The sequence below is a fragment of the Lepisosteus oculatus genome, chromosome 6, assembly GCF_040954835.1.
Source record: "Lepisosteus oculatus isolate fLepOcu1 chromosome 6, fLepOcu1.hap2, whole genome shotgun sequence".
NCBI lineage: Eukaryota > Metazoa > Chordata > Actinopteri > Semionotiformes > Lepisosteidae > Lepisosteus > Lepisosteus oculatus.
The window spans coordinates 2,063,710-2,087,541 of NC_090701.1; the positions used below are offsets into that span (position 1 = coordinate 2,063,710).

Below are 23,832 nucleotides of genomic sequence, written 5' to 3' on the forward strand. Positions count from 1 at the left end.
CCGGCAGTTGGCCTTCAAGGCGGTGCATTTCTCTGGATTAAGAGCTGGTTAATGTATAGCTCAGATTGGACTGGGGTCACTAGATGGTTAGAAGGGAGTTTTCTACAGAGGGTTGTAACAAGTGGCCTAGTAAAGTTCTCGCTGGCATTCTGGCTTCCAGTAACATCCGAACAAGCTAGATGGCCCAGGAGCCTCCTCTCGTTTGTAATGTCTGTTCCTGCGTCCCATCGTGCACTATAAAAATAATCAGCTTCGCAGGGCGTTCGTTCTCTTTAAGAATTCATGAGGAATCCTGTGCTGAAAGATCAGGCCTGACGCCTTCTGAGAAATCCAACACTGTATACCGGAGAATTTTTTCGGGAAGTCGAGATGTTGACCCTGTGCTGGGAGTGCTTTGTGTTTTGTTCTACTTTTTGGGATTTTTTTTCCAAAAGACTTTTCCAAAAGTCTGTAGAAATAAATAGGCACTCGTTATGTTGGTTAGATAATTGACCACCTGGAAGAAAAGGGTGACATCTTGTAATAGCAACCCATCCTCATGACCATGTCCCTGTCACACCGACCGACAAGCTTGACCTTTCCCAACTGTTACGAAAATAAAACCGAATTGCTCATCTTTTCTCAGATTGTGTCCCATATCTCTTTATCTGGACTATGAAAGTCTCAAGTTGTAAAGCATTTTTTCCCCATTATGAGCATATAAAAGTATGATTTAACCCTTATTTCAACTGTTACAGCTGACATTTTACAGTTTAGAGCAAGCTGACAGAGCCGTCTGTATCATTGCGTTTTCTGGGCGTGAGGAACACTCCAAGAAACTGAAATTGAAATAGTCTATGACTTATGGAGTTAGACGTCTTTGTTCATATCTTTCCAGATCCCATTCCTCTTTTCAGCTAGCCCCAGGTGTTCACCTTGGTCCCTCTCACAAATGAAGTCGGCTGCATGAGGTGCTGATATTCCAGAGCTATTAATAATTCGATATTGTTGACTGGCTACATGTGTATTAGGTTTAAAAATCCCCTCTGTTGTGAAACTATTAGGCGAGTAAATCTTTGTTCCTAACAGTTTTTAATTACATTTTTTGGCGGGGGGGGTTTAAGATTAATCTGCGTGTACAAAAAGGAAAACGGTTGGAAAGGAAAGGCGCAGTAAGGGATGCCCTGGTGTTGGGCGTTGCCATGGTTTGGGTACGGAGACCGGCCCCTGTCCACGCATTGCTTGGCAGAAGCTGGGGAGTAGGTGGGGCTCGGGGAGTTTGCCCTGGGGAACGCGGCGGCTGTACCCCCAAAACGAGATACCGCACCCCAAGTGGCTCCGGCAAGCCAGCCAGCAGATACTGATACCAAGACAGCCGTCACCCCGATAACTTTGCTCTGGACAGAAGCTCAGAGGGAAACAAGTTCTCTGCAGTGGCCCAGGCACAGCGGCCTGATTCCTCAGAGCGCCGGTGTCTGTCTCGCACAGGTAGCCGGTGACAGTCGGTATAAAGGGAGAGGCCAGACTGTCGGCCTCGTGCCGTTTAGACACGTCGAGCCAGAGTACATTGCGGCTGCCTCTCAAGCCGGCTCATCCTTCGCCCCTCCGCGCCTGGCCGGCTGGGAGCCCGCGGACGCAGCTCCTTTGAAACCAGACACCTCTCTGGGAGCAGCCGCCAAAGTAAACAGCCCGGCGGGAGGCTTCCTCTGGAAGGTGTCCTCGCGAGGACGGTCTGGCTACAATAGCGCCTCTGTCCGCGCACCCGTGGCGTGCCGAGCTCCAGTTTAAAACCACTTCCCCCAGGCGGTTTGGTGGCATTTCGGTTTTTGAATTGACCCCGAGGGGTCAGGGTGAGAATAATGCAGCCCTTTCAGACCTGGGCAGGTGGGTTCCTCCTGAGTGCTCCCTGCAGTGGGTAAACAAGAAGAGCTGGCATGAAGCTGTCAGCAGCCTGAATGATTTGCGTTTGCTCTTGCGCGGCTCATTCTGATACTTCTCCCTGGGCCTTGTTTTGACACGGGTTACCATCTTCCTGGAGTGCGCCACAGCTGGAGTCTGACTGCAGTCTGGATACTGAGCCCGTCCTGTCTTAGTTTGCCATGTTTCCGTTGCGTCTGGTTATAATCTTGATTTGTTGCTGCGAAGTTTGAAAAACGCAGCTGTCTTGCTCGTTGCCACTGTGCGTTACGCAATGATTGCAGTGTTTCTAAGGAAAAGATTGATCAGTCAGGGGGCTGCCAGTTGTGAGTTGCAGGGTGATATGGCTGCTGGCCATATGATTAGTGAGTTGGTCCCGTTTTGCGATGAGATTACCGAATGTAAAATTCGAAAGCCAGTCCCAGACTTCTACACGTGTTGTACCCTCTTCTTTAGTTGTTCTTTCTGATAAAAGCAGCTTAAAGAAAAGCTCTTGTCTTGTACGGCAGGTCCCCCACTTGTTTTTCCTTTGGTTAAATGTGCGCTGTAAGAATCCAACCTATAGTTGTTTTATTATTACAGACTTTATCATTAATTCTATTTGTTGTTATAATAAATGTATTCTAGGCAGAATCATGCTTATGCTCTGTCACGAAGCGCAAAGCAATGTCTGAGTCTGGGAGAGTCTGACACCTGATAGTACTGTATGAGCAGGTTAAGGAATTTGCATCTGCAAATAGTGTCTCTCGCTGGAGTTGCAGCGGGAGGTCAGAGGTGGCTCTGTGGCTCTGGGGCTCAGGATCTGTGCCTGCGGCTGGAAGGTTGCCGGTTTGTATCCTGCGGCCGGCAGAGGAATCCTACTCCGTTGGGCCCCCGAGCAAGGCCCTTAACCCCACCTGCTCCTGGGGCGCCGTATCGATGGCTGACACTGGAGAGCAAGCTGAGGTCTGCGAAAAGGCAAAAGGCGCACACTTTATGTTTTTCCTGACATGGTGAAAGCCCACAGGAGGGCTGTGTCGGCGGTGGGCAGGTTAGGTCACGCCGTGAAGCATTGCGAAACTCTCGTGATCCGCTTTCATGCTCATTGTGTTCTCAGCCCAGCTCTTAAATACAATGGAGTCCTGTCTGGTCCGCTGGGCTTCTTTGTGCTCTGGGAAACTTGCCCCGTGGTTCTGCCTGTGCCGTCGGCACACGCGATTCCCCCGCCCGGCCTGGGCGAACAGCAGCTCTTCCTTTTTTTGTGTTTGTGTTCCTTTGCACGGGAGAGGTGAGGTTTGTGCGGACGTCCTCCAAAGTACCAACGTGCGAGGTCGTCCTCCGCTTCGGCGCAGAGCTGCTGGAGCACCATCGGAGCGCGAGGACGGCCGCCACCCGGCCGCACGCTGCTGGCCCAGTGCTGCAGGAGCAGCCTGTACGGGCAAGCACTGCGCTCTCCAGAGGGGGAAAGTACCGCTGCAGGCGTACAGAGAGAACTAAACAGCCGAATCGCAGCAGTTCACACAGACATTTCTTACGGCTTCTTTAACGTTTCCTGCGTTTTTTTTCCCCCCGCCTCTACCCCCTGTAAAACGGAGCCACTAACATTTGAGATAAAAAAAAAAATGAAAAAAATGTAATGCATGCGGGAGGGCTGTCTGAATAAGCAGGCAGGTTTGGGAGTACCGGACAGATTTTAACACAATGTACTCAATATAAAACGGAACAGTATCAAATATAAAAGGTAGGGTGCAAGGTGCACTGCAAAGGAAAGAGCTAATGTATTGTGGAGACGTCAGAAACTGACGTTACCAGCAACGAATGTTCTGGAAATACTGCTGAGCCTTATATTTATGATTTGGCTCTGACCACTGGCTTGGTAATTGTGGGTCCAGATCTTGGTGCTTAATTGGCAATCTCTCATCTGTCCACCCAGCTGTTAAAACCCAGAAAGTCTCGTAGCAAAGACCGTAATATGGAACAACAGAACGTCATGACCAGTGGCTTAGCTTACTGACACAACATGCGTCCCTTGAAAATCTTACCCGCTCTTTGTCGTGAAATGAGTGAATTCCGATCAGCGTGCTTGGAATCACTTACCTTCACTGGGAGGGTGTCCAGCCCCTGCTTCCCACACTTTCCCAGATGTTTGCGAGAGGTGCTGGTTCATGATGCGTGTTCCGCTGTTTCTCCCTAGCTATGACGATTGTCTTCGGAGTGAAATCATGCGTCTACCCCTTTTATGTTGTATGTGCTTAATAAACAGATAAAAGCAGCTGGTGGTTGTTCTTCCTCCCCTCCTGCTCTGAGTCCCATGATGCTCCCCTTCTCCACTCCCAGCATTCCCCGCAGAGCCGGCTCTGAGTGTTACTTTCCCTCCAGTGCTCTGCCTTGTGCACTCACGGCACTTCCCATCCGCAGGAGCTGATCCCCCTCATCCTGTGCACGGCCTGCCTGCACCCCGAGTCCAAGGAGAGAGATCAGCTGCTGCACATCCTCTTCAACCTCATCAAGAGACCGGACGATGAGCAGAGGTGAGGGAGCTGGCCGTGCAGGGGCACACCCGGCTGGAAGCGGGCTGTCAGGCGGGCTGCACGGAGACCGTGCCGGTTTGGTTGCAAGCGCTGACTCCGGAGAGTCCGTTGCTCCGGTGTTCGTGCGCGGGACTGAATTTTGACTTGAGGAGGCAAGGGCACAGCGGGGTGTGTGTGTGTGTGGGGGGGCTCCTCCGCTGCAGGGTGCCGGGTTCGATTCTGGCGCTGGGTGGGTGTCTTTATGGAGTCTGCATGTGTGCTGTAGGCACAGGCGGCTCCCTGTGTAGACTGGCTGGTCTGAACTGTTGCCCTCCGCGGGCGTGAACGCGTGCCTCCCTCCCCCCCGGCTCAGCACAGACGGGAAGAGTGTCCGCCCCTGTGCTGTTCCATACTGCTGCTGCTATCGATTGTTTTACAAGCGCCACCTCCTTCTGTTCCCCAGGGAATATCGGTTTTTGAATTTCATTTCACGGAATGCTTAGTGGCATGAATAAACGTGACTCTCCCGTTTTCCGGTATTCACATGTTAATGAATTAACACCCAAAGAAGGGTCCACAGCCAAAACGTCTCTTCTTTTTTTTCCTTTTCTTTTCGGTGTTTAATAAACTTTTGCTTGTTCCATTAATCATGACCGCTGCGACTTTGCTCTGCGCAGTGGCACCAGGATCACGGTTGATAGCCTTCCCAGACGTTCTCAAGCGAGACCGCTGCCGAGCGGTGTCCTGCTGTGTGGTCTGGGGGGCACTGTGCCCATCTCTCTGACTCCGGCTCCCGCTCTGTCCTCAGGCAGATGATCCTCACCGGCTGCGTGGCGTTCGCCCGGCACGTGGGTCCCACGCGGGTGGAAGCGGAGCTCCTCCCGCAGTGCTGGGAGCAAGTAAGACCGTTTCTCCGGCCCGCCTGCTGCGCCGCGACGCCTGGGGGCCTCTGGGTGCTCCAGCCCGTGGAGCTCTCGGAAGCTGTGTTCCGTGGCGCACCCCGAGGTGGCGCGTCGCTCTGCGTCCTCGCAGCTGCAGGGTGCTGGGGGTCTGTTCAGGACAGGGAGGGGAGGGGTCCCCTAGTCTGGATGTTCTCCCCTTATCTGTGTGGGTTCCTCCCTTAAGACATAGTGACGCGCGAGGAAGGTGTCGTGCGTTTTCAGATGTGTGCACAGTACAGGCACCTCTACCACCAAATAATGTCTGTGCGTAAATGTTTGAAAAGGCTCAGATTTACCCAACTGGGAACATGAGGAGTCGCTCAGATCAGTGGGACACAATTACAGTAGTCATGGGCCACAGTCCAACACCTTCCTTCCAGTCCGGTGGAAAATGGAAAATGGAGTTGTGTGTGTCCAAGTAAGAAGCTACAGCTTGGAGCTCGTGGGCTAATGATGTTCAAGACCACACAGAGGTTAAGCGGTTTATCCTGTTTTCTGAGTGAAAGGGGGAGCAGGGAGTTGGCAATTGAGACCAGATCTCATGCTGGCTGTGATCCAGGAGTCAGGATGCTTTGTTCAAGGTAGAGAATTAATATAAAATGTGAAGGTGTCCTTTTTATTCAATCGATACAGTAATCGTATTAAACAACCTATTATCCAGTGATAAAACTATTGATTTAAAAATAAAGATATTAAAAAGAGGAATGTTATGGCTTTGTGTTTCCCCTTTTCCTTACAAAGAAACCTTCTGTTCAGACTCTAAACTTTGTAGAAAGTGAGCTGGTCGCAAGACTTAGTGGTTAATATTAAACGTGATGTTTGATTTAGAGAAAAGTTTAGTTTTTTAGTTTGTTAATTTTCCCTTTGTTGGTTTTTTAAACACGTTATTTCTACACACCAGAACATAATATGAATTAAAATCCCTGTAGCAGCATAAGAATTGCTTTGACCACCTGGTTAAACACCTACCCAAATGTAGGTGTGCCAGGTGTTTTTTATCAAGTTTTAGTTCCTGTGGAAATATATTTCTTGCTAGGAACAATAACTACCTGCTAGACTGTGCATTTTTTAATTCACCTTCAAAAGTGTTCTGTTGCAAATTATTCTGGACCCTCTAGCACATAAGAAGCCAGTTTTGCTTGTTCAAAATACTTATCCACACATAACGTAATTTGGAAGTGACATTTGGAAATAAACTCTCACATCAGTTTTTTCTGTGTTGTGCCAAAATTGTCTAGGACAGTGAATCCCTGGAGTCATTTCACTTTGCAGTAGGATGTTACACAAATAACTCGCTTGTTTCTTCCACTCTTTTCAGATCAACCACAAGTATCCGGAGAGGAGGCTCCTGGTGGCCGAGTCCTGTGGAGCCCTGGCGCCATATTTGCCCGTAAGAGAATCTGCTCATGACAGAGCAAAATCCTGCTCAGCTCGTGGGCTTTTCTCTCATTTAAACCCCACTCCTGCTGAGCGAAGGCGAGGCGTCCTGGGAGCCCAGAGCTCTTTCCTGTTCTTGGGACGCCGCCTGTCCTTAGCTGTGTCGCTCGCCGTGTGTGTTGTGTCCGTGACCAGTTGCCGCCAGTCTCGCGCTAAAACATGCCAGGTTGGGCAGGGTAGGACTCGTGTCCGGCTGGGTTTGGGAACCCCAGCAGCCCCCCGTCGCGAATGCCCCAGCCTGAGGCCTTGGCGAGCGAAGCGGCAGGTGGGGTCATGGGGCGCCCGCTCCCCCCGTTTCACTGGTTCTCGGCAGATGGGGGGGGGGCTGAGGATCGTTCCAGGAAGAGCAAGGTGAAGAGAACCCGTCTGCTGCCGGCCTGCGGCGACCAGGCGCTGTGGCTAATATTTTGACCATAGTCATACCTGTGAATTTATGCAGTGATAGCTCGTCTCCTTTCTCACCATGTGTTGCTGACATAGCGGGTGTTTTCAAGAACACGAGAAAGGTTAGACACGAGACCAGGCCTTTTGGCCCCTCTGGTTTGACTGGCAGTCCGTAGCGTCCTGAAAGGCTGATTCCTGAAGGCCGCCAGGGTAGCCACAGCGTGGCTGGGTGTCTTGTTCCAGACTCCCGCAGCCCTCCGCGTTGTAGGCGTCTCCCGTTCTCGGTTTCCAGTCCGGCGTTGCCAGTTGCTTCGTCCCCGGCTGGTTGCACCCCTGCGGCGAGCGGCGTTCCTGATGTCCTGCCCCTTTTTCAGAAGGAGATTCGCAGCTCGCTGGTGCTGTCAATGCTGCAGCAGATGCTGACGGAAGACAAGGCGGACATGGTCCGAGAGGCTGTGGTCAAGAGCCTGGGCATCATCATGGGCTATATTGATGACCCAGACAAGTACTCCCAGGTACATCAACACTAGCTCTTAAAACCGAGTTTCTTTTAACTGTGACCTATTGGTAATTCTCTTGAAATTGGCATCAAAACACTGTAACTTCTCTTTCTGGAATGTAGTGTTTCCCTGAGATGCTATAATAAGGCGATATTTGGAGTGAAGCCTCCAGATCTACAAGACTGAGGGCCACTGTAGCGTGACTTCTCCCCCGAGCTCCTGCTGAGCGCAGTGCTGAACCTCTGCGTGTGTCCTCCCGGCAGGGCTTCGAGCTGATGCTGCTGGCCCTGGGAGACCCCTCGGAGCGCGTGGTCAACGCCGTTCACCAGGTCTTCATCCCGGCCTTCGCCGCCTGGACGACGGAGCTGGGCCACCTGCAGTCGCAGCTCATCCCCACGCTGCTTGGCCGGATCGAGAGGCTGCTCAGGGTAGGACGGCGCAAGAGGGCTCTTCCCAGCATGCACACCGGCGCACGGCATCTTCCAGTCCTCTAGGTTCTGCATCAGCTCCCAATGCGTGTCATCCACGGGAGCTGGCCTGCCGCTCATTCAGAGCTCGCCGGCTGGGTTTTGTGTCCAGTCACAAATCACACAGGGTGCTGAATCGCTCTCTGTCCTCACCGACCTCCTGCCTTGCCCGGGTTCGGGCGAATTGGGACCTCTCTGGTGGCGTGGCAGGTCTGAGCGTGTGGGGCAAGGTAACCCAACTGAGAGTCTTCCCTTCTGGCTTGTAGGAAGGAGAGCACGGCCTGGATGAGCACAAGCTGCACGTGTTCCTGTCGGCGCTGCAGTCCCTCATCCCGGCCTTGTTTGCGGTGGTGCTAGAGAACGCCCCGTTCACCAGTAAAGCCAAGCTGCAAGGGGACGTGACGTCCATCGAAGGTACAGAGAGCCTTGCCGCATTTTCCTTTCTGCTTCTTCGGCACTAGAGCAGGAGTGAGGCACGAAACCGCTGCGTCTGGTGTCGGATGAACCGCCCCATAAGAGAGGACATTCCAGCTCCCTCTGGAGGAAGGCTGGGCTGTGCTGTTGGGGTGTCCCCTGCGTGGGTGGGGCACTGGCACGAGCAGCGACCCAGACTTGCCAGCTACTCCATGTGTCAAGCTGTCCTCAGAGTCTGCCCTGGTTAGCTTAAAAAAATGAGGCGTCGTGCCCCTCTGTACTGGGTCACCACAGACGGGCTACCTGAAGGACCCGAGGGAATTGAAAAAATAAAGTCATTCTATCAAAATTTTATGATCTGAACTTCTGGATGGTTTAGCACATGCACGCTGTCTGCTTTGAGACTGCGCTCGGAGAGCTCTGCAGAGCCATGCTCTGCTCTCCCCGTTTCCTTGCGCTCTGCGCCAGGGAGAGGTGGGATAGATGTCTTCCCTGACCGCTGCCCTGTTGGCCGCTCTTTCAGTGACCAGGTTCCCCCGGCCTGCCTCCCCTCTCCAGGACGTGGCCACCATCGTCGGCAGCCGGGAGCAGCTGGCGGCCCTGCTGCAGCTCTACGACCACCAGCTGGAGCACGAGGGAACCACGGGCTGGGAGAGCCTGCTCTGGGTGGTCAACCAGCTGTGAGTCCCTTCTCGGCTTGCCGCCGGCCCCCCGAGACTGACCCCGTCCCCTCTGCCGGGGTCCTGACAGTGACCTCGTCCCTGCCGCTGGGCACCCTGAGACTGACCTCGTCCCCTCCGCCGGGGTCCTGACAGTGACCTCGTCCCTGCCGCTGGGCACCCCGAGACTGACCTCGTCCCTACCGCTGGGCACCCCGAGACTGACCGCGTCCCCTCTCCCGGGGTCCTGACAGTGACCCCATCTCTGCCGCTGGGCACCCCGAGACTGAACCCGTCCCTGACAGTGGCCCTGTCCCTGCCCCTTCAAGTATAACTCCCATCTTTCCTCCTCCTCCTCTGTCAACAGGTTGCCACAGCTCATAGGAATAGTGGGCAGGATCAACGTTGCTTCAACAACCTGTGTCCATGAATTCTCCAGGTTCTTCTGGAGGTTATGTAGAACATTTGGGAAAATTTTTACAAATACTAAAGTAAGCAGCTTTCAAATGTGTTGTTTGCTATTGGTCTAAGACTTTTCATTAAAAACAGTTGAATGTCTTACTTCATTTGCGAGATTATCGTTGCAACAAAGTTTTGCAAAGCCTCTCCGTGGATAATGATTCTTTAACCAGTTTTGTTTCTGTGCTGTTTCTGCTTGTAGGTAAAACCGCAGTTTCAAGAAATACTCAGGCTTTCTGAAGAGAATGTTGGTAAGCAAAAATGTTTTACGGCATTTGTGGTGTGAGAAATATACTTTGAGCAATTGCACAAGATGGTGGCTTTTATACGTTTGTCTTCATTATGGCCAATTCAATTGAGAACACCTGTCCCATTCAAGTAGATCTCTCATTTTCATGAACACGGTTGCTTTCGGGTTCGGTGTTGCAGCAGTGTTCATTGTGTTTAGTGCTGTTCACGTGGGATTTTCCTTTCTTGCGCGTCTGCTGCTGTGAAGAGCTCTTGACTTGTAAAAGCCTAAGCTCAAGGTGCCTCAGCAACACACGCTGAAGACCTCGTGTGACAATCAAGACGTGCTCTTCTAGTGAATCGGCAAGGCTCTAAAGCAAATCATTAGCACATCAGTAAGGCCATTGTCCATTCATGTGAAGACTGGAGCTAGTCCCAGGACTTCTGCTTAAGGGAAACTGACCTTCAGCGATAGGTTAGAGAAACCAATCTTGGAAAATTAGTTTCAGATCTGTAGTTGTCGTTTTATTAAGTCTCTGCCCCAGCAGCTGAGATTTCTGTCATTCTGTCTGCTTATTGATGATTAGATTACTGGGAAGAATGCATATTTTAGCCCTTAGTTTAAAACATTAAGCCCTCCTGCCACAAAAATCGAGACGATGCTCATTCTTGTCGGTTTAATGGCCAGTTACTGAAATGCTCTTTTGAATAATGTTGCTCTGCATGTGGTTCTTCAGATGCGACTGCGGGAAACGGGATTCTGACAAAAGCCACAGTGCCCATCTATGCAACAGGTGTGCTTACGTGCTACATCCAGGTGAGGAGGCTGCGGCGCCAGGGGCTGAGAGGGCAGGAGAGCAGGGGCAGGCTTCAGTTCTTCCTTTGAGCCGGCACCCGTTTTGTTTTCAACATTAGGAAGAAGACCGCAAGCTGCTGGTGGGATTCCTGGAGGACGTCATGACAATCCTTTCCCTGTCCCACGCACCGCTGGACAGCCTCAAGGCCTCGTTCGTGGAGCTGGGGTACGGATGCGCCTGCCTCTCGCTCGGATGCGATGTTGCTTTCGGCCTCTTCTCTTCCCCCGTGGTTTGGTTTACACGGCGGCGCCTGAGCTAACATTTCCTTTTTTGAAAAAAAATTCAAGCCATCAGGCTGGAAGAATTTCAGCATTGTTTTTCTTTTTAGAAAAATGAGGTGGTTTAGCCGTCGCGTTGGAAATCCTTTCGATATTGTTCTGCCCGTCGTGTGAGTGTAGGTTGGACACGTCTTAAAGAGCACGACAGCTAACAGTCGTGGTCCTGCCGTATACGCGTGCTGTGAATCGGGCTCGGGGCTCTCCGCTGAAGGTGTCTCTCGCCTCGCAGGGCCAACCCTGCGTACCACGAGCTGCTCCTGACTGTCCTCTGGTATGGCGTCGTCCACACCTCGGCGCTCGTTCGCTGCACCGCGGCCCGGATGTTTGAGGTACGTGGGCTGTCGACATTTGTTTTCCATCAACAAAGTGATTTCACGGCTGGGGGGAGGGGGGGGGGTTCATTAAGGGGGAAAAATTGAGTGCACGCTGTAAATTTATTTTTAAAAAAAAACATACAGCCCAGTGTTTGATAGAGAGGAACGCCAGTACAACTAGTGTTAATGTAGAAATGTCAATGTGTCTGTGCTGCAGCAAGCTCCTTGCTTCCAAAAGCAGAAAATAGGGAGAGCAGGTTGCCGAGAGACTTTAGCGCGTCCATGCCGCTGGCTGGTCTGTGCGCTGCGTGTGCCCTGCCTTTAACGGACACTTGACGTAAGGAGACACAGGCAGTACTCGTCTTCTAGGAGGTCAGTGCACAGGCAGAAGCAGAGCCACGGAAAAGGGGGCACGTCAGTATTTAAAGAATGCGACTGGCTTCCGGACGTCAGCAGTGAAGGCAGGCTGGCAGATATTCCCTGTAATGAGTTTTTGAGCAGTGCCCGTACTTTGCATGCTCTCTGCTTTTGGAGACTATTGAAACGCGATCTTCTAGCCACCTGGCTTTTTTTGGTGGCACTGCTGAAGGGCAGTTCTGTAAGGGGATAGACTCTTCCAGCTTTCCTCATTGGGAAGATGAAACCAAATTGAATACAGCCCCCGCCAACTCCAGCTTCGGTTCAACCACTATTCATAACATTCAGATTGTGAGTTAAACAAACATGATAAGAAAATGCTGCTTAAGCACAGGGCTACTGCAGATGCTCGCTAGTGTCCTTAAAAGCTGATGCGCACACACGGTCTGGGCCTGTTAGAGTGTGTGACATCCTACATTCTCCCACGCCCTTCATGAACAGGAGTGTAGAATTGTGCTTTGCATTTTTCGTTTTTTTTTGTTTGCTTTTCTTAAGCTTATGTGACACTTCCGTGTATTTTTTTTTATTTTGTTGTTTTTTATTATTATTGTTGTTTTTTTTTTTCCTTTTCTCTCTGCGGTGTTGCCATGACACTGTGCTCGCTCTGTCCGTGCATCCCGTGTGACATCACCCTGCTCTGACCAATCAGCTGTTGGTGAAGGGGGTGAACGAAACTCTGGTAGCTCAGAGAGTCGCTCCTGCACTCATTACTCTCTCCAGTGATCCTGAAATGTAAGTTGACTCCTGCTTTGTGCATCCGGCGCTGCGCCCAGCTTTGGCTTCTGAAGAGTGAACTCCTGACCGCTCCCGGTCTGCTGTATATAATAAGCACACGCACAGAGGAGAGATTTATCAATTAATACACCAATTAACATTGACTACTGCTTTATTTAACACTGTATACTTAGATGCATTAGAAAACGCAGCACATATACTACTACTCTGTTGCTTCCAATATTTACATTGCATTATTAATGCCTCGGTGTATTTATGGTAGCCTCTGCTATTTTTTCCTGCTGTCTTATGGACAGTATTAAGACATGTTGATTGTGCTTTGTGACGGAGACTAGCGCACATAAAGAGGTATACGGAGCATGTGTGTTTCACCAGAGATACAAGATCGTTGCAAAATAATAGCGTGCTAGAATAGTCGAGTTGGGGCCCCAAGCCAAAATAACAATCCTTGTTATTATATGGTGCTTCTCTGCCTGCAGGATTCGCAATTTTTAGATTTCATATCCAAACAAGCACCCAGTGAATATGGTGGGGGAGAAAGCTTCTGCTGGCAGTGCGATGCAAAAAAAACGAGAATTGAAAGTCTCTATCGACGTGCGTCACAACAGAGCACAATAACGTTGTATTTCGTGTTGCGGTAATGATCGAAACTGTTGAATAAACGCGATGCGGTTATCATTTTGAAAGGTGCTCGGTGTGGGAGCTGGACGGAGGCTCATGTCATGTTGGGACCCTGAGAGTGGTTCCTGACGACCGGACACTCAAGCCACCTGGCCTGTTTGATCTGAGGAGCCCGTCCAGACTTGTCTTGAACAAGTCAGGGTATTAACTCCCGTCACTTAGCTGAGCAGCTTGTTCCGGTTGGCTGCAGCCCTTTGGATCAAGAAGTGCCTCTCGCTCTCCATTTTAGATGCAGTTTGCACATGTGCCCAATCGTTCCCGCACAGTTTGTCAAAGCCACACTTGACGCCTTGTGCGGTGTAACTGTTAGATTCTCGCGCATTTGAATTTAGTTCAGTTTAGTGGAAACACGAACATGATTCCGCAACTTTTCGTTTTATTAATATTTCTTCTTCTTAATAATAATAATTAATTAATTAATAATCATTTTACTTAAGGAGTTGGTTAAGGCCCGCTCCACCTGTTGGAGCGTGTGCCATCTTCCCTCCCTTCTCGGTCAGGCGGCTGTGTCCTCAGTGCCGGTCCTGACAGCTGGGAATGCTGGGAGTGCGGGGAAAATAAGACCGCCCTGCACAGTCGGCCACACTGGCCTCCGCCCGGCTTTCCCTTTTGTGAAGTGCGGCATCTGAGCAGCACGTTGTTCACGGTCCCTTGCACTCGTAGGGTCTGGGGCTGCTTACAGCGAGGACCGTTGGCAATTTCCAGGTTCGAGTGTCTGTGCCAAAAGCACCTTGTTTTCACCGCAGAAGTACAAGGGTCTCCCCGACCTTATCCACTGCACCTTTCTAGGGCAGCACATGCTCTTTTTGTCTCTTTATACTCGCTGCGCTACAGGTCCGTGTATCCGCACAGGGCAGGGTAGTCAACACGGCTTCCCAAACTGAAGAGGCCGAACCGCGGTTTCAAACCGGCCCCCTCACGATGAGCGTAGCAGCAGGGCTCGCTCCGCCGGGTGGCGGAGTTCTTCTTCGAAGCCAACGCGGGGGGCGGCGCGCTTCGCTGTGCTTGTGCTTGTGCTGGCCCTTTCCTCGCAGGCGGCCCCGCCCCCACCCCGCTACCCCCCGGCTGCCGCGAGCGGGGCCCTCGGCCTGCAGGCCTCACTCACTGGGTTTCACCCACCGTTTCTCTCTTGCATTTTGACTGGTTGCAGCTGATTCTGCGACGCATGAGCGAAGCCTTAATTGACAAGCGAGTAGCTCCGGCCCTTATTACCTTGTCCGGTGGTCCCGAATTGTGAGTTAAAATGCAGACGCGAGACCTTAAGTTACCTTAAGTACCAACCTGTTTCTTTAGCCTTGTTTTGGTTCTGTTTCATTATTGACATCAGAATGAACTCGTAACTGAATCCATGCTTGCCTGCTCATTACTACAACTAGACTTGTTTGGATCTGTTTTGTTTGTTTTGTCTTTTTGCTATATTTAAAAAAAAAAATGTCTGAACGGGTATTTCCTTTCATGTCTTTTTTCCAGTTCTGTAAGAATATCTACGATCCCCGCGTTTGGTACGATCATGGAGACGGTAACGCAGAAAGAGGTACCTGTTAAATGAGGACGGCAGTTTCATTGTAACCGTTCAGTGTGGGTTGTAGAAGGACAGCTGTTTGTTGTGAGTTTTGCGTGGAGGAATTTTTGATCACAGTTATAAAGTAGTGTTTGTTTAAATTTAAAGTCTAAACCATTTTGGTAAATAAGCATATGTCTTTAAAGCCGTAAGTAGCCGTCTGCATATAATACCATATGTGCAATAGCACTTTATTTGCTCCAATGCTGTTTCAGCTGCTGGAAAGAGTGAAGATGCAGTTGGCCTCATTTCTGGAGGATCCCCAGTACCAAGACCAGCATTCTTTGCACATGGAGATTATTAAAACCTTTGGGAGGGTGGGGCCTAACGCAGAGCCCAGGTTCAGAGATGAGTGTGAGTCTTTTCTGTTGCGCCTCAGCTGTTGAACACTGTCCGTGATGCATTTTGGCTTTTGGGGAGGGGCACACTTTGGTGTAATTGGTCAACCTCTAGGTAGCGCTGTTTCCTCTGGTTTTAGACCTCCCTAGTCCCAGTGCCCTGGCCTGGCAAGGGTGGTGGCATTCTTCAGATGAGGTCTTGCCGGCTGTGCCCACAGATCCCACAGCACTGTTGGTAAAAGCAGGAGTGTGATCAGGCCCATAGGAAAGAGTTCTACCTGCTGGTGTGCCAGCACCTCTCCCAGCAACATGGCTTCCCTTGACCAGGCCCAGCCTCGCTTAGCTTCGGACGGGTTACAGGCTGGTGAGGGAAACGGCTGCTGTGTATAAATATAAAGCAGTTCAGTTGTCCTGCTGTACAGTTTCTTTTCACGTGCATTAAAGAAAAGCGGCCTTTTGTCCTGCTAAGTTGCTGTTAGAATAAACAACTGGATGCAGTGCACTGCTTTTCACATGCAGGTGCATAATCTCTGTAAATGGCGGGGTTATTTTCTTTTTAAAAAAAGAACAGTGTTTTTCTTTTTGCTCTTTATTTTGCGTTTACTGCTCATTGGGGAAGTCCTTGCACCGTCATGTTAGTGCTGTCTTTGGAGAGCCTGTATTTCTGAAGTCATGCATGCGGCCTCCTTGAATTCACGCTTCTTGTCATTTGTTTTCAGTTGTTCTTCCTCATTTGCACAAGCTGGCTCTGAGTAACAACATGCAGGCGGTGGACGCCAAGAGACTAGACATCGCAACCCAACTCTTCGAAGCCTACAGTGCCCTGTCCTGCTGCTGTATCCTTCAGTCCGGCTGTCCGGAGATCTGCAGCTCTGTGAGCCCGGCTCTCAGTCTGCGTCTGTTACTCTGGCGGTAGATCTGGGTGACTCTGTAATCGTCGAAAGTCTAAAAGTGGAGGTCCTGTTTAGGGGCAAATGGGGAACTGTGTCAGCGTGGGTTGGCCTCAAAGGAGCCAGTCGAGGTTATCTCTGCTCTGAGAAGGCCCGGCATGTCAGCTGTTGAGCTTCGGCACCCGAAGAAGGCCTGGAATTATCCTCTACTTGTTCCTGTGGTCCATTTGTCTCCCAAATGAAGTGTGTTTTACTTTTTAAAAAAAACAGTCCTTTTTAGAGTGAAAACGTACTGGGTATTTAATGGAAAAAATTCCAAGCTGATGTATTTTGGAAGTTGATCTACACAAGTTTGTCTGCTAAGCAAACAGTAATTCTAACACAGCCGTAACGGAGGCTTGTCATCACATAGCGGTCAAACAATTAGACGGTACATTTCCATGCACATGTCAGCGCTCATTGTCGCCGTTTTTTTAAAAAACAGCCTTGATGCTTAAAGTAATTACTTTTAACCGAAGGCTCTTAACTGACGTTTTATGTAAATGGCATGAGCTACTTCGGTGAGGCATGTGCGCCACACCCAGAACAGGGATGTTAAAGAAATCTCCTCCGTTTCCTTTATTGCCATCAAAGGCCACCCTGTGACCTCAGATAATACAGACAGCAAGCTGCTGAAAACCGGCAAGCACACTTCCACTACCCCAGAAGCCCTCTTCAGACCGAGGCATCAGGTGCTGTGCAGTTTTCTCCGAGTCTGTCGAGGACCCCTTGATAGTTTGACTAGCTGTCGCCGAGTTCTGTTAACGCAGCCGGATTCCTACGTCATGGCCAGGTCTTGCTCGGGCTGTGCCCGTGTTCAACCCGCGCGTCGTCTTTTTATAAGCCACCCTGGCTGTCGTGTCCACAGGCGGCCGACTTGTCAGCAGACCGCGACGCCACGTGTGTGGGGCACCCGTTGTGTTGACTTTGATGACGACAACAGCAAGCTGAGCTGGAATCTCTACGCAGTGCTGTGTGTGTATTTATAAAGAACACTGGAATTGTATTGATCGGAGCATAACCTGTGTCATAGCTGGAGTGGATATTGACTTGTTGAAACAACAAAAGATACTGTCAAAATGGCAAAAGAAACTAATTTTTCTCCCCAAAACACACACTGTAAAACACGGAAGTGAACAGATAAATGTGTTTGCATGTAACTGGATAAATGCTGCCTTGTTAATAAGAGAAGCAGCACAGTTTCACCATCTCAGATGTATGAAAGATGTTGTCTTCCGTTCTTTTTCTACTGCTGACCAAATGGCAAAGCAAGAAGGTGGTTATTCTGCATTTTGTTTTCATTTCAATATCCCATGACAGCAAAATGAAAATAGGCCTTTATTCATATGTACATATAAACCAAATTGCAGGGTTGATGTTAAAGCCCGAAACAAAACAACCTTGTGATGTTCTTAAGTGGTATAGGAGATCTGTTCAAAAAGCAGGAAGGGTCCTCCTTATTGGTCACATTTCCCAGCATCTGGCCTTGTGTAGGTTTTCCACAAAATAGCTATCTCCTGACGGGCGTTCGTGAACTCTGCTGATGGCAGTGTTGGTTTTCAGACAGCTGTGTGAGGTTTCCAGACAGCTGTGCCAAGCACTTGTTGACTTTGTTGTAAGCTCTCCTGAGCTCCTTACCAGTTAAGCTTTGCCTGCACAAAGAGGGAGTGGGGCCTGTCACATTGGACGGGACACAAACATGTTATTTCATGTCATGATTAAAATCGTTCCGACGTAGTTTGATACCGCAGCAGATATAAGCAGAGCAAGCTGAGAACTGATCATAGGAAATACTCCAGATTTCTTGCGCTGAATAGCTTCACATTTGTTAACTTACAAGAAGTTGCTTGAGGATGTAAATAGATTTATTAAGAATGATGACATTAAGTCACGATACCTTTAAGATGTTTTTTGTTTTTTCAAATATAGAAAGTGTTGAGGCAAAAGTAGTTAGAGGTGTTGAAAAGTGTAATCCCAGCTTCAGAAATACAAAATATTATACTTACAAATAATGTCTTAGGGATTTCAACACATTTCAAACAGTTTTGGGATTTTTCATGAAGGTTGATTCTAAAAGTTTGTTTTCATATAATGGCATTTGTACCAGTTTAATTCTTTACAGAAAGAATGATCTCTCTGTATTGTGATTATGGACACACACAATGTGATTCGCACAAGGTAATATCAATAGTGCAGGCCAAGCAGTTTAGAACCTGAATCAATAAGGTTCTGTTCTTTTTAAAAGGGGAATGTGTCCTTGCATTCCTTTTTGATGTACATTATAATTAAAAACTAATTATTAATGAAGATAAATCTGATTGTATAAACCTCTGCCTACTTTTGGGGTTTTAGGATGGTGGAAGAGTTGAGTTTGCTTCCCCTTAACTGTGGTGTCCAGTTATCTCGGAGGAGCTGATGGTGAACCATTTTTTGCCTGGCTTGAGATGCCTACGAACTGACATGGAGCATCTCTCCCCTGAGCACGAGGTAGGCAGCTTCAGAGGCTGTGTGTTTGTTTCTTTATTGTAGTCATAGAACCAATGCCCTTGTACTTGAGCCGAGCAGTTGATCATTTTACATTAATTATTATTTTTTATTTATTATTGACGGACTCAAGGATCCAGAGTGTCTTGCAGTCGTCTTTCCTGCTCTCTCTCAACACTTCCTTGCTCGCTTCGAGTCGCCCAGATTCCTGTCTCCTCATCCCACTTTTCATTTTCTTGTCGTCCTTCTCTTTGTGTCTCGGCATTAGGAATTAGGCCACTGCTTGTTCCTTTTAGTCCTGCGGGAGACTCACAGGTTGCCTTGCACAGTGGCACTCCTGCCTATAGGCAATGCTGAAAGTGAAATAACTGAATGTGATCATAGCATTAGTCTGAATGGGGGCTTTGAGCTTTTCCATCTCCAAGCCTTTTAATTCTCCGCTTGTGCGCCATACCACCTTGTTACGATCTGTTGACAAGTTGCAGTTCATCTTCCAGAAGAGCGGTGCATTTAAATAACTGTATCAACTGACATTGTCGGGAACAGGTTTCTCCACTTCATCTTTTTTGTGTCATTTTCGGGAACGCAAGCCGGCGGGTCATCTCCACTTGCCACGAGCCATTTTAACGTTGACTGCATCAGATGGGTTGATTAAATCGCAATTACTATAATCCCACAAGCAAGCACACAGTACCTTGCAGTCGGAGTTCCTAATATTTTGCATGAGACAATCTGAGAAGGTGAAATAGTCAATTTCTGTTTCATGACCAGATGTGTGTCAAGTTTTTACAGTTGTGATTGTGCACCCCGGGACATAGCTAGGAGGTCTAATAGGAGGGTGAGCAATAGTAGACAAAAAAGTGGGATTAATAAATTTGTTTGCAAGACTTTTGTGCTCTTTCTCTACCTTTTTTGTTTTTTAAAGGTTATTTAGGAAATGTGGAATAAGTGTGTAACTCCCCAACATCCGTGGATATGAACCGTTTTCATAGTTTTAAACCAGTTTTAGTACGGACTGCGTTTTCAGATGAATTCCTCTGTTGCGTAGTTCTCCGTACGTCCCGCTGAATTAAAGTAATGACCACTTGCTCAAGTCACCTGTCGGACAGGTGAAGGCTTTCCACTGACGTGAAAGGGGCGGTCTTGAATAAAAAATGCTGTTAGAAGAAGTTTTTTTTTTTCCAGACTGCTATTTAAATCCCTGATCTCGTGTATTTCTTCACACAGGTTATTTTAAGCTCCATGATTAAGGAATGTGAGCTGAAGGTGGAAAACAAGACTGTTCAGGAGCCACAGGGGTAAGAACAGTCTTGCATGTATCTGCTCTTCCAGCGCTGGGGAATTGGTTCACTCAAGAACTGAGAGTAACTTAGCAGCTGCAGGCGGCTCTGTGGGAGCATCTGTGTCCAGTGTTCGTGTTCAAGTCAAATTCCCGCTCATGTTAATTATTAGCAGCATCTAAATAAAATGCAAGTGGAGTTTTTGAGCTTAAATACTTTCTTTGATTTTGGAGACCGAATCTCTTGAATAAATCGGCTAATTTTAATTATGTAACGTAGCCGATTCCTCCCACCATCCTTATAATTTGAGGCAACCTCAGCTACAGTATTCTGAACCGCAGTGTGGCTCTTAATGTCCACCTCGTCCCTGTTACAGCTGGTAAAATCATTGGTTTCTGTGGCTTAATGGGAGCAAGATGCATCATGGGAAATGTGAGGCAAATGAACCAGTCAGCAATCGGGATTACTGATCAGGTTTTGTCCCAGGACGTTGAGCTTTTATCAGTTAACCGTTTTAGCGTCCCGTTTTTGACAGTTGTGGCCCTCATGCTGTCAGGGTGGGTTTGTCCGTGGCTTGGCCCCCGAACCAGCAGGGGTCCCGGTGTGAAGGGGGGTGGCCCGAGAGGGGACGGCCAGTTTCACTGGCCCAGACAGCCTGTTGGTGTATGTGTGTATTTAGAGTTGTGGCAGGAGATGGCCGAGACTGCTGCTGACTGAGATCCGCTGGAATGCAGTGTTTCAGCATGCGGTACAAACAATCACTGTGGGCACTCCATGGGACTGAAGAGCAGCACGGCCTCTCTGTAGCTCTGCTGCTCTTCTTCCTGCCCTGAGAAACAGGCCCCGTGGATCCTGTGCTTCCTAATTAAATGTTGTGCTTCTATTCACTATATAAAGCACAACCACTAATTTCCTTTTCTGCTCTTCCCCTTCTCCACAGCAGTTGGGGACTTGTACTAAAAGCTTTTCTTTTAAAAAAAAAAGAGAAGTGTCTCATTTTCATCACTCAGGCACCATCTTGTAATATTTATTTTTTAAGAAGAACTGATCACCATCTTAATTTTATTTTACATATTCCCGTATTTTGACTTCTGTTAAGGGAGTTAAGAGAGAGAGAGAGCTGTAAGCAGTTTATTTTTAGGGCTTTGTTGTTTCTCTACCTGCTTTCTGTTAACATTATACTGTTTCTCCTCAATTTTATAATTCAGAACTTGCTCCCTTAATTCTGACTAAACAGCACCTTCTTGGCTGTGCTGCACTTTATTTACAAAAGAAAAAGTTTGCTTAGTGCCCAAATTCTAATCAGGTTGTGATATTTGGGCTCCCAAACATGTCTCTTAGTTCTGTCCCTATTGCAAAAATATTTTTTAATCTCAGTTGGATTTTCTTGTTACATTGCATGCTTCAAATCTGAAATTATATTCCCTACAGGTAATAGGATGTATCTTTAGTTCAGTAAATAGAAGTAAATGTACTTCTGTGTGTCTGCCATTGACAAATATTTTCATTGTATTATTTTATTAGATTATGAAACAAGGAGCATTCGTTTCCCAAAAGTCCTTAAGAATAGGGATGCATTTTATTACTTATGTGTTTATAAGTGATAGTCCAGTGGGAGAAATGCTACTTGTGCTCCCTGTGTGCAAGATCTGTCATGGGGAAATAATCCATTTCCTGCTCAGGAGGAGATCTATCTCCCTGACTTCTCAATTTTTCACTTTTTCACTCTTCTCAGAAGCTGAACTTTTAAGTATGCAAGGAAGATTGTGAAATACAGAGTAGAGATGTGAAAGCAGGACAAAGTTGTCATTAATTATGATTCACGTGCACAGTTAACATACTTTCAGAGATCTGTATTTTTCTTTTTGTTTTGTATGTTTTATTATAACTGTAGTCTTTTTCACTCAGTTAACTGTTTTCACTTATACAGTTTATTTCTTTAAAAAATATATGGATTGTTTTTCAAGAATAGAAGTGAATAACAGCGCTGGTCGGCTATTTGTGTTTCTGTAGCACAATGTTGGGTTTCAGGACCAGAGAAGCACTGGAACAGACATTGGGTACATTTCACTGAGCTACAGCTGAGCTCCCATGAGGGTTATTTCTGTTGTCCAGTAGAAATTCATGGACCGTTAATACCTGCGGTCGTTCCGTGCTACAGTTCTCTTACCTGTTTTTGTAATAGTAAAAAATAAATCAGTATTTGGCAAGCTGAGTGTGAAAGCCCATGTGATTAGTGTTTATAATGTCAGTTGTCTGTTAATTTCAGGGGTTGTTGTCCCTGTGCACTAGTGCTACAGCTGTAAACTGGGTTTCTAACAGGTAAAATACGGTTTGGTTGAATCATGCTAGATCATTTCTGCTTAGACTAGAATGACAGTTTCCGATGTAGAAACGTCGGGTAAATCACTCAAACAGCTCTCCTGCTCGCACCTGGTTTTGTTTCAGCAGTGCACTACTCTACGGGTAAATTGTCTTTTGCAAAAAACGTGCAACAAGAGGAAACCAAAAAAAAAAAAGAACTTGAATGCCAATAGAGCAGGGACACATGGTTGAATGTTGAGTTGTTTTGGCCTCTTTATGATCCTCCACAAAAATAGGATGCATCACACAGACGCGCCGGTGAAACAATGTCGTTGGGGACCCAGGTGAGGGTAAGGTTACAAGCGAGAGAGCGGGGCATGCGGCCTAGCCTGTCGGGCGGTTAGCAGCTCGCCGACCCGCGGATCTCGTCTCAGAGTGTGAGCGTCCTGGCCTTGGCGGTGGGGCTCCTTGACGCCACCACGGTCTGCTCGGCACCGCCGGGGCTCCGTGGTGAGGAGGGGCGCCGCTGACCTCGTCTCCCCCTTTAGTTTTTCCTCTTCCTCTCCCGGTCCCCCGCAGCTCGATGTCCATCGCGGCGAGCCTGGTGAGCGAGGATGCCAAAACCAAGTTCCTGAACAAGATGGGCCAGCTGACGACCTCGGGCGCCATGCTGGCCAACGTGTTCCAGCGCAAGAAGTGACCCCGCGCAGGCGCTGCGCTGCTCCCACACTGCGAAGGACCCTCGCGCAGCCCGGCACCTCGTACTTGAAGTTTCTCCTCTGCCTTTCCTCTTTCTTTTTCCTTTTTGTCCGTTTTTGCGTCTTTTGTTTTTAATCTGTGTACTGTGGCTATAATTTTATTCCGAATTCCAAAGAAATTTGCACTTGTTTTCATTTGTGTTCAATTACTCTCCTCCCCCAAGTACTTTTTTTTTCTTGGTGCAGGTGGTTTAGAAAAAAAAAACTCAAGATCCTTCCTGTCTCTGTGTTGCACTATTTCTGCCATTTGTTTTTTTGTTTTGTTTTGTTTTCTACTAGTGGGTGGAAATGTTTTGGGATTGTTTTATTTTTTTTGTGGATATGTTCTAAAAGTAAATAACTGTACAATACACTGAATTATTAGAACGGTACCCATATAATGTAAATTTAAAGTCGATGTCATGAAGTAATAAAAGTGAAGTGTTCTTAAGCCATGTCTGCCCATGACTGCTTGTTCAACACCCCAGTGGCAGGATCTCCATCCAGAAGTACTATTCTGAAAGAAAACCTTTCCAAGGTCAGCTTCCTGAACCTGCCCACCTGCCTGTCGACAGATCCCCCGGTTAAAAGTGTGGGGGGGTGTTTGCGTCGTCCCCGATCCGGCACAAGACAGGAAACTGAAGGAACAGCATAAGGCCAGCCTGCAGGTGTCTGCCACGAAGCAGGGACTGACTACACGGGCGGCTCGGAAGATTTCTCCTTTCCAGGCTGATCTCTGTACTTTTTTTTTTCCTTTGACAAGTCTTTTCTTCAACGTTGATGCTCAAAGAGGGAAGCACCAGCGCTGACGGTCTCTGTGTCTGAGGTAGACCCAGCACGGTCCTTGAGTGTCTTGCATGTTAGAACACCCGAAGCGCCTGTGGCCTTGTCTGTGGAGAGAGGAGGACTCTGTGTGCACTTCATCACTCTCCACTCGTTCGGCACCCAGCCCTTGGCTGCAGAAGAGTTAAAGGATTTTGTTTGGCCATCTGGAATTTGCACAAGCATGCTCTTCCCCAGTCTCCGGTTCCTAGAAGCTACAG

At 48.4% G+C, this 23,832-nt stretch overlaps 1 protein-coding gene across 6 annotated transcripts in view; it reads left to right on the top strand.

Annotated features, from left to right (window-relative positions):
• The window catches only part of relch (RAB11 binding and LisH domain, coiled-coil and HEAT repeat containing), a 46,593-nt gene extending 23,353 nt beyond the window's left edge, over positions 1 to 23,240 (top strand). For 4 of the 6 annotated variants that reach the window (XM_069190858.1, XM_069190860.1, XM_069190862.1 and 1 more), the window contains 19 exons: positions 4,294 to 4,406; positions 5,194 to 5,284; positions 6,645 to 6,716; positions 7,522 to 7,662; positions 7,911 to 8,075; positions 8,381 to 8,528; positions 9,052 to 9,208; positions 9,555 to 9,678; positions 9,849 to 9,897; positions 10,612 to 10,691; positions 10,790 to 10,896; positions 11,239 to 11,338; positions 12,390 to 12,472; positions 14,627 to 14,690; positions 14,933 to 15,071; positions 15,775 to 15,891; positions 18,383 to 18,471; positions 19,696 to 19,766; positions 22,632 to 23,240. In XM_069190858.1, coding sequence (XP_069046959.1) covers positions 4,294 to 4,406; positions 5,194 to 5,284; positions 6,645 to 6,716; positions 7,522 to 7,662; positions 7,911 to 8,075; positions 8,381 to 8,528; positions 9,052 to 9,208; positions 9,555 to 9,678; positions 9,849 to 9,897; positions 10,612 to 10,691; positions 10,790 to 10,896; positions 11,239 to 11,338; positions 12,390 to 12,472; positions 14,627 to 14,690; positions 14,933 to 15,071; positions 15,775 to 15,891; positions 18,383 to 18,471; positions 19,696 to 19,766; positions 22,632 to 22,752 — 2,031 coding nt within the window. In that variant the 3' untranslated portion in view covers positions 22,753 to 23,240. Of the gene's footprint in view, positions 1 to 4,293; positions 4,407 to 5,193; positions 5,285 to 6,644; positions 6,717 to 7,521; positions 7,663 to 7,910; positions 8,076 to 8,380; positions 8,529 to 9,051; positions 9,209 to 9,554; positions 9,679 to 9,848; positions 9,898 to 10,611; positions 10,692 to 10,789; positions 10,897 to 11,238; positions 11,339 to 12,389; positions 12,473 to 14,626; positions 14,691 to 14,932; positions 15,072 to 15,774; positions 15,892 to 18,382; positions 18,472 to 19,695; positions 19,767 to 22,631 lie in introns of those variants that run through there. The other 2 variants (XM_069190859.1, XR_011189843.1) reach the window with 2 other exon arrangements.
• Positions 23,241 to 23,832: the final 592 nt, after the last annotated feature.